The sequence below is a fragment of the Oncorhynchus gorbuscha genome, unplaced genomic scaffold, assembly GCF_021184085.1.
Source record: "Oncorhynchus gorbuscha isolate QuinsamMale2020 ecotype Even-year unplaced genomic scaffold, OgorEven_v1.0 Un_scaffold_1747, whole genome shotgun sequence".
Lineage (NCBI taxonomy): Eukaryota > Metazoa > Chordata > Actinopteri > Salmoniformes > Salmonidae > Oncorhynchus > Oncorhynchus gorbuscha.
The window spans coordinates 490-9,883 of NW_025746436.1; the positions used below are offsets into that span (position 1 = coordinate 490).

The following is a 9,394-nucleotide window of genomic DNA, read 5'->3' on the forward strand; positions in this document are numbered from 1 at the left end:
TAACACTCTGAATAGACTACATGTCATATTAAACACTCTGAATAGACTACATGTCACATTAAACACTCTGAATAGACTACATGTCATATTAAACACTCTGAATAGACTACATGTCACATTAAACACTCTGAATAGACTACATGTCATATTAAACAGTATTTTAACACTCTGAATAGGTCAGGAGCCAGACAGGGAGGGTAAGAAGGAATGAAATTTAAATTATTTAGGCTCTATTATTTATATTATTTCAAGGCTATAGCCTACAAAGAAATACTTTGTGAAGCATTAGGCTGGCATGAATATTATAGCGCTCAGCATTTAATACTTTGAAGCATTAGGCTGGCATGAACATTATAGCGCTCAGCATTTAATACTTTGTGAAGCATTAGGCTGGCATGAACATTATAGCGCTCAGCATTTAATACTTTGTGAAGCATTAGGCTGGCATGAACATTATAGCGCTCAGCATTTAATACTTTGTGAAGCATTAGGCTGGCATGAACATTATAGCGCTCAGCATTTAATACTTTGTGAAGCATTAGGCTGGCATGAACATTATAGCGCTCAGCATTTAATACTTTGTGAAGCATTAGGCTGGCATGAACATTATAGCCCTCAGCATTTAATACTTTGTGAAGCATTAGGCTGGCATGAACATTATAGCGCTCAGCATTTAAACAACATTTCATTAAATCATTATAAATTTCGCATATAGGCTATGACTTTGCTGCACTGTGGGAACTAGAAACACAAGCATTTCACTACACCCGCAATAACATCTACTAACCAATAACATCTGCTGAACATGTGTATGTGGCCAATAAAATGTGATTTGATTTGACGTACGAGAATGAAATAGACATTTCATTAACAATGCCTTATTAGGCTCAGTGTACAGTTCCTTTGAATTCACGTTCAGAAACATGAGTTTGGCCAGAGTCTGTGGCGTCAGGCTCATGTGATGGTGCCTGGAGAGCAGGCCAGCAGGGGAGACTATCATCTTTAAGTCACCTTGATTTAACACCTGGGTGTTTTATCAGTTTCTTTATGAAAATATGTAGTGAACTCCATGACAATAGCTAAAGCAAGGGGCTGTAGCAGCACACAAGTAGTCTATACAAATGCATTCTGGCCCGGGCACGCCCTGAGCTCATGAAGTGTGCACTCCAGTCAAATTGGACACCCTCCACTCCTCCCTCCGCTCCTCGCTCCACTCCTCGCTCCACTCCTCCCTCCGCTCCTTGCTCCACTCCTCCCTCTGCTCCTCACTCCACTCCTCCCTCCGCTCCTCACTACACTTCTCACTCCGCTCCTCGCTCCACTCCTCGTTCCACTCCTCGCTCTGCTCCTCACTCCACTCCTCACTCCACTCCTCCCTCCACTCCTCCCTCCACTCCTCCCTCCACTCCTCCCTCCACTCCTCCCTCCACTCCTCCCTCCACTCCTCCCTCCACTCCTCGCTCCACTCCTCGCTCCGCTCCTCGTTCCGCTCCTCGCTCCACTCCTCACTCCACTCCTCCCTCTGCTCCTCACTCCACTCCACGCTCCACTCCTCGTTCCACTCCTCGCTCCAGCTCCTCGCTCCTGCTCCTCCCTCCACTCGACTGACATTCTCTGGTTCCAGTCAGCTGTATGGCAACAGATACATATGTGCCCTCTATGTACTAATGGATCCATCCTGACGTGTATCTGTGTGTTTCCTCATCTCAGGTGTACGGTGCAGCCATCCAGTTCTACGAGCCCTACTCCCAGGACTGTCTGACCGACCAGCAGCGCTCTCAGCTGGGTCTGCCGGGGCTGGACCACGGGCCCTCTTCCCCAGCCTCATCCCCAGCCACCTCCCCCTCCACTCCAGCTCCGGGCCCCAGAGCGCTACACACCAACAAGTGTATCTGTTTGCTGTCTCACTGGCCCTTCTTCGACGCCTTCCGCAAGTTCCTCACCTTCCTCTATCGATACTCCATCTCTGGACCTCACACCCTGCCCATCGAGAAGTGAGCACCGTGTGAATAATATATATTAGGACACAGCAGACATTTGTGGTATCAACTGCAGCACTTGAACCCATTGGCCTTGGTGTTGCTAGGGACCATGCTGAGCCACGGTCCTTTATAAGTACACAGTGTTGTCAGTGACCCTGTATGACACTGCCTGTGTTGACAGCTCTCTATAGGACAGGCACCATATCCAGGCACTTTGTACATAGATACACTGTAGACACACTCCCTAGAATATTTAACAATTCCAAATGGTATCCAGTCCACTAAATAAACACCAGAGGCTATGTTTAGATCAAGTGTTTGCTGACAGTTCAACAGGGCATTATGATGGTCAGGTGACAGTGTAGTGGCAGAACTCTATGTAAATCTACCCCCCCTGTCCCAGACGCTGTGATGACAGATTATGCTCACCTCCTCCTCAGGGTTATTTCTGGCCACATGTCCTGTAACTCTTCTCCTTCTTCTCCTTCTTCTTCTCCTTCTTCTTCTCCTTCTTCTCCTTCTTCTTCTTCTCCTTCTCCTTCTTCTTCTTCTCCTTCCTCTTCTCCTTCCTCTTCTTCTTCTCCTTCTTCTTCTCCTTCTTCTTCTCCTTCTCCTTCCTCTTCTTCTCCTTCTCCTTCCTCTTCTTCTTCTCCTTCTTCTTCTTCTCCTTCTTCTTCTTCTTCTCCTTCTTCTTCTTCTCCTTCTTCTTCTTCTTCTCCTTCTTCTTCTTCTCCTTCTTCTTCTTCTTCTTGTTCTTCTTCTTCTCCTTCTTCTTCTCCTTCTCCTTCTCCTTCTTCTTCTTCTTCTTCTTCTTCATCCTGTCAGGCACATCTCCCACTTCATGCACAAGGTCCCCTTCCCCTCCTCTCAGAGGCCCAGGATACTGGTGCAGGTGAGTTAAGTCATCCATAGTGCTGGCTGCTATGTTATGTTTATGGTTTCTGTCAGTGTGTGTCTCTATTCAAGACTAAACCATGTCTGACTCTGTCTTGATCATAATCATCATTCTTTTCATAGTGTTTTTCTCAAAGGTATTTACATTGTATTGAGGTAACGTACCCCCTTCTAGCACCAATCTCTGGCAACAGAGACAGTACTGGTTATATGGGAGTCTTTGATAACAGCCATCTGCTAAATGAAGTGCGGCAGCCATTTTGTGCCAGACCTGTCCCCACCACACTATACCCCTTCTAGCACCAATCTCTGGCAACAGAGACAGTACTGGTTATATGGGAGTCTTTTAAACAGCCAAATGAAGTGCGGCAGCCATTTTGTGCCAGACCTGTCCCCACCACACTATACCCCCTTCTAGCACCAATCTCTGACAACAGAGACAGTACTGGTTATATGGGAGTCTTTGATAACAGCCCAATGAAGTGCGGCAGCCATTTTGTGCCAGACCTGTCCCCACCACACTATACCCCCTTCTAGCACCAATCTCTGGCAACAGAGACAGTACTGGTTATATGGGAGTCTTTGATAACAGCCATCTGCTAAATGAAGTGCGGCAGCCATTTTGTGCCAGACCTGTCCCCACCACACTATACCTCTGGTAATGTGTTGACATTCCCCAGCTCTCTCCTCACGACAGCCTGATGTTGAGCCAGCCTGTGTCATCCCCTCTACCACTCAGGTAAGACAGGTATCATATACACCGAGTGTACAAAACATTATGAACGTCTTCCTAATATTGACTTGCACAACCCCCCTCCCCTTTTGCCCTCAATTTGTCGGGGGATGGACTTTACACTCAAATGATTCCCACAGTTGTGCCACGTTGGCAGGATGTCCATTGTGTGGTGGAACATTCTTGATTCACACAGGAAATTGTTGAGCGTGAAAACTCCAGAGGTGTTGCTATTCTTGACACACTTAAACCGATGCGCCTGGCACCTACTACCATAACCCCGTTCAAAGGAACTTAAATCTATTGTCTTGCCCATTCACCCTCTGAATGGCACACAATCCATGACTCAATTGTCTTTAACCTGTCTCCTCTCCTTCATCTACACTGATTGAAGTGGATTTAACAGATGTATATATCATAATAAGAACATAGTGGTCCTATAGCAGTACCTTGAGGAACTCCAAAACATGCCTTTAGATTGGTTTAAAGAATTGGACGGTTTGGTGGCTTCTGGTGAAGTTCGTGGTATTAGTTATAAAGGATTAATTGATTGCATGGTTATTTTATGGTATTAGTTGGTGGTATGGTTAATGTATGGTATTAGTTATGGTATGTTAATTGATGGTATTAGTTATGGTATGTTAATGTATGGTTTTAGTTATGGCATGATTAATTGATGGTATTAGTTATGGTATGGTTAACATGGTTTTAGTTATGGTATGGTTAATGTATGGTTTTAGTTATGGCATGGTTAATGTATGGTTTTAGTTATGTATGGTTAATTGATGGTATTAGTTATGGTATGGTTAATTGATGGTATTAGTTATGGTATGATTTAATTGATGGTATTAGTTATGGTATGGTTAATTGATGGTAATAGTTATGGTATGATTAATTGATGGTATTAGTATGGTATGGTTATATGTTATGGTATTAGTTATGGTATGGTTAATGCATGCATTATGGTTATGGTATTAGTTATGGCATATGTTATATATGGTATTAGCATGGTATGGTTTATGGTATGGTATTAGCTATGGTATGGTTAATGTATGGTATTAGTTATGGCATGGCATGGTTAATGTATGGTATTAGTTATGGTATGGTATGGTTAATGTATGGTTAATGTATGGTATTAGTTATGGTATGGTATTGGTTAATGTTATGGTTATTAGTTATGGTATTAGTTATGGTATGGTATGGTTTATGGTATGGTTATATGTTATGGTATTAGCTATGGTATGGTTAATGTATGGTATATGTTATGGTATGGTATGGTTAATGTATGGTATATGTTATGGTATGGTTAATGTATGTAGGCGTTATGGTATGGTTAATGTGTATGGTATATGTTATGTGGTATGGGTATGGTTAATGTATGGTATATGTTATGGTATGGTTAATGTATGGTATAGTTATGGTATGATTAACTGATGGCATTAATGTATGGTAATAGTTTGGTATGGTATGGTTAATGTATGGTATTATGTTATGGTTTTAATTATGGTATGGTTAATGTATGATTAATTTATGTTATTGGTATGGTATGGTTAATGTATGGTATTATTTGGTATGGTATTAGTTATGGTATGGTTAATGTATGGTATTAGTTATGGCATGGTTATTAGTTATGGTATTAGTTACGGCATGGTTAATGTATGGTATTATTATGGTATGGTATGGTTAATGTATGGTATTAGTTATGGTATTAGTTATGGTATGGTATGGTTATTAGGTGGTATGTATTAGTTATGGTATGGTTAATGTATGGTATTAGTTATGGTATGGTTAATGTATGGTATTATGTTATGGGTATGGCATTAATGGTATTAGCTATGGTATGGTTAATGTATGGTATTATTATGGTATGGTTAATGCATATTTAGTTTGGTATGGTATATGTTATGGTATTAGTTATGGTATGGTTAATGTATGGTATTAGTTATGGTATTAGTTATGGTATGGTATTAGCTATGGCATGGCATATGCTATGGCATGGTTAATGCATGGCATTAGTTATGGTATGGTTAATGCATGGCATTAGTTATGGTATTAGTTATGGCATGGCATTAGTTGATGGTACGGTTAACGTATGGCATTAGTTATGGCATGACTTATTGGATGGTAATAGTTATGGCATGGCATATGCTATGGCATACACGTATGGCATTAGTTATGGCATGGTATTAGTTATGGTATGGTATTAGCTATGGCATGGCATATGTTATGGCATGGTTAATGCATGGTAATAGCTATGGCATGGTTAATGCATGGCATTAGCTATGGCATGATTAATTGATGGCATTAGCTATGGCATGGCACAAGCCATGGCATGGTTAATGTATGGTAATAGTTATGGCATGGTTAATGTATGGTATATGTTACAGTATGGTTAATTGATATATTAGTTATGGTATGGTTAATGTATGGTATATGTTATGGTATGGTTAATGTATGGTATATGTTATGGTATGGTTAATGTATGGTATTAGTTATGGTATGGTTAATGTATGGTATATGTTATGGTATATGTTACGATATGGTTAATGTATGGTATTAGTTATGGTATGGTTAATGTATGGTATATGTTATGGTATGGTATATGTTATGGTATATGTTATGGTATGGTTAATGTATGGTATATGTTATGGTATATGTTACGATATGGTTAATGTATGGTATTAGTTATGGTATGGTTAATGTATGGTATATGTTATGGTATGGTTAATGTATGGTATTAGTTATGGTATGGTATTAGTTATGGTATGGTTAATGTATGGTATTAGTTATGGTATGGTATTAGTTATGGTATATGTTACGATATGGTTAATGTATGGTATTAGTTATGGTATGGTTAATGTATGGTATATGTTATGGTCTTAGTTATGGTATGGTTAATGTATGGTATTAGTTATGGTATGGTTAATGTATGGTATTAGTTATGGTATGGTTAATGTATGGTATATGTTATGGTATGGTATTAGTTATGGTATGGTTAATGTATGGTATTAGTTATGGTATGGTTAATGTATGGTATATGTTATGGTATGGTTAATGTATGGTATTAGTTATGGTATGGTTAATTGATGGTATTAGTTATGGTATGATTAATTTATGGTATTAGTTATGGTATGGTATTAGTTATGGTATGCTATATGTTACGATATGGTTAATGTATGGTATATGTTATGGTATGGTTAATGTATGGTATTAGTTATGGTATGATTAATGTATGGTATATGTTATGGTATATGTTATGGTATGGTATTAGTTATGGTATGGTTAATGTATGGTATTAGTTATGGTATGGTTAATGTATGGTATATGTTATGGTATATGTTATGGTATGGTATTAGTTATGGTATGGTTAATGTATGGTATTAGTTATGGTATGGTTAATGTATGGTATATGTTATGGTATATGTTATGGTATGGTATTAGTTATGGTATGGTTAATGTATGGTATATGTTATGGTATGGTTAATGTATGGTATGTGTTATGATAGTGATGTAGTGTGTTAATCTCTTCTATGGCTGTGTTCCAGTGGTGGTCGGTTCTCCATACTGCTGCAGAACCTCGGTCCGGAGAATGCTATAACGCTCCTGGTGTTTGCTGTGACAGAACATAAGATCCTGGTTCACTCTCTACGGCCCGCTGTTCTGACCAGTGTCACTGAGGCTCTGGTGGCTGTGAGTACCTCAGATATCAACTGTTCAACACTATAGAACCTCAGATATCAACTGTTCAACACTATAATACCTCAGATATCAACTGTTTAACACTATAATACCTCAGATATCAGCTGTTTAACACTATAATACCTCAGATATCAACTGTTTAACACTATAATACCTCAGATATCAACTGTTTAACACTATAATACCTCAGATATCAACTGTTTAACACTATAATACCTCAGATATCAACTGTTCAACACTATAGTACCTCAGATATCAACTGTTTGAATCTTTAGGACTTTTAGTAGTAGCTTGTGGTTTTAGAAAGTAGGGTTTAAATAATTAGCTATGGCAGTTTGATAGTAGGGTTTAAATAATTAGCTATGGCAGTTTGATAGTATGGTTTAAATAATTAGCTATGGCAGTTTGATAGTATGGTTTAAATAATTCGCTGTGGCAGTTTGAAAGTAGGGCTTAAATAATTAGCTATTGCAGTTTGATAGTATGGTTTAAATAATTTCCTATGGCAGTTTGATAGTAGAAGTTAAATAATTAGCTATTGCAGTTTGATAGTAGGGTTTAAATAATTCGCTATGGCAGTTTGTTAGTATTTTTAGTAGTAGCTAACAATTGCAGTATTGGTAATGTCTCTCGGTTTTGACAGTAGTTTTAAAGGTTCAGTTTCCTCATTTGACCTCCCTCCCTCTCTGTCTCTCCCCCTCAGATGATCTTCCCATTCCACTGGCCGTGTCCGTACATCCCTCTGTGCCCGCTGGCTCTGGCAGGGGTCCTCTCCGCCCCCTGCCCCTTCATTGTGGGGGTCGACTCACGCTACTTTGACCTTTACGAACCCCCGCTGGACGTCAGCTGTGTCGACCTTGACACGAACACCATCTCCCAGTAAGCACAGCTTCTTCTGGCACGAACACCATCTCCCAGTAAGCACAGCTTCTTCTGGCACGAACACCATCTCCCAGTAAGCACAGCTTCTTCTGACACGAACACCATCTCTCAGTAAGCACAGCTTCTTCTGACACAAACACCATCTCCCAGTAAGCACAGCTTCTTCTGACACAAACACCATCTCCCAGTAAGCACAGCTTCTTCTGACACAAACACCATCTCCCAGTAAGCACAGCTTCTTCTTACACGAACACCATCTCCAGCTGAGACAGTCTATTCCTCAAGGTGGGCTGTAACCCTGTTGAGACAGTCTATTCCTCAAGGTGGGCTGTAACCCCAGGTGAGACAGTCTATTCCTCAAGGTGGGCTGTAACCCCAGTTGAGACAGTCTATTCCTCAAGGTGGGCTGTAACCCTGTTGAGACAGTCTATTCCTCAAGGTGCGCTGTAACCCTGTTGAGACAGTCTATTCCTCAAGGTGGGCTGTAACCCCAGCTGAGACAGTCTATTCCTCAAGGTGGGCTGTAACCCTGTTGAGACAGTCTATTCCTCAAGGTGAGCTGTAACCCCAGTTGAGACAGTCTATTCCTCAAGGTGGGCTGTAACCCCAGTTGAGACAGTCTATTCCTCAAGGTGGGCTGTAACCCAGTTGAGACAGTCTGTTCCTCAAGGTGAGCTGTAACCCAGTTGAGACAGTCTATTCCTCAAGGTGAGCTGTAACCCAGTTGAGACAGTCTATTCCTCAAGGTGAGCTGTAACCCAGTTGAGACAGTCTATTCCTCAAGGTGAGCTGTAACCCAGTTGAGACAGTCTATTCCTCAAGGTGAGCTGTAACCCAGTTGAGACAGTCGTTCCTCAAGGTGGGCTGTAACCCCAGGTGAGACAGTCTATTCCTCAAGGTGGGCTGTAACCCCAGTTGAGACAGTCTATTCCTCAAGGTGGGCTGTAACCCTGCTGAGACAGTCTATTCCTCAAGGTGGGCTTTAACCCTGCTGAGACAGTCTATTCCTCAAGGTGGGCTTTAACCCTGCTGAGACAGTCTATTCCTCAAGGTGGGCTTTAACCCTGCTGAGACAGTCTATTCCTCAAGGTGGGCTGTAAATACAGGTGAGACAGTCTATTCCTCAAGGTGGGCTTTAACCCTGCTGAGACAGTCTATTCCTCAAGGTGGGCTGTGATACAGGTGAGACAGTCTATTCCTCAAG

At 41.1% G+C, this 9,394-nt stretch overlaps 1 protein-coding gene across 1 annotated transcript in view; it reads left to right on the forward strand.

Moving 5' to 3' along the window:
- The first annotated feature begins 1,649 nt into the window (after positions 1 to 1,649).
- LOC124024149 (C-myc promoter-binding protein-like) overlaps positions 1,650 to 9,394 on the forward strand; it is a 9,003-nt gene continuing 1,258 nt past the window's right edge. The window contains exons 1-6 of the mRNA XM_046338146.1: positions 1,650 to 1,994; positions 2,808 to 2,874; positions 3,557 to 3,615; positions 7,155 to 7,299; positions 8,012 to 8,187; positions 8,417 to 8,475. Coding sequence (XP_046194102.1) covers positions 2,824 to 2,874; positions 3,557 to 3,615; positions 7,155 to 7,299; positions 8,012 to 8,187; positions 8,417 to 8,475 — 490 coding nt within the window. The 5' untranslated portion in view covers positions 1,650 to 1,994; positions 2,808 to 2,823. The remainder of the gene's footprint in view (positions 1,995 to 2,807; positions 2,875 to 3,556; positions 3,616 to 7,154; positions 7,300 to 8,011; positions 8,188 to 8,416; positions 8,476 to 9,394) is intronic.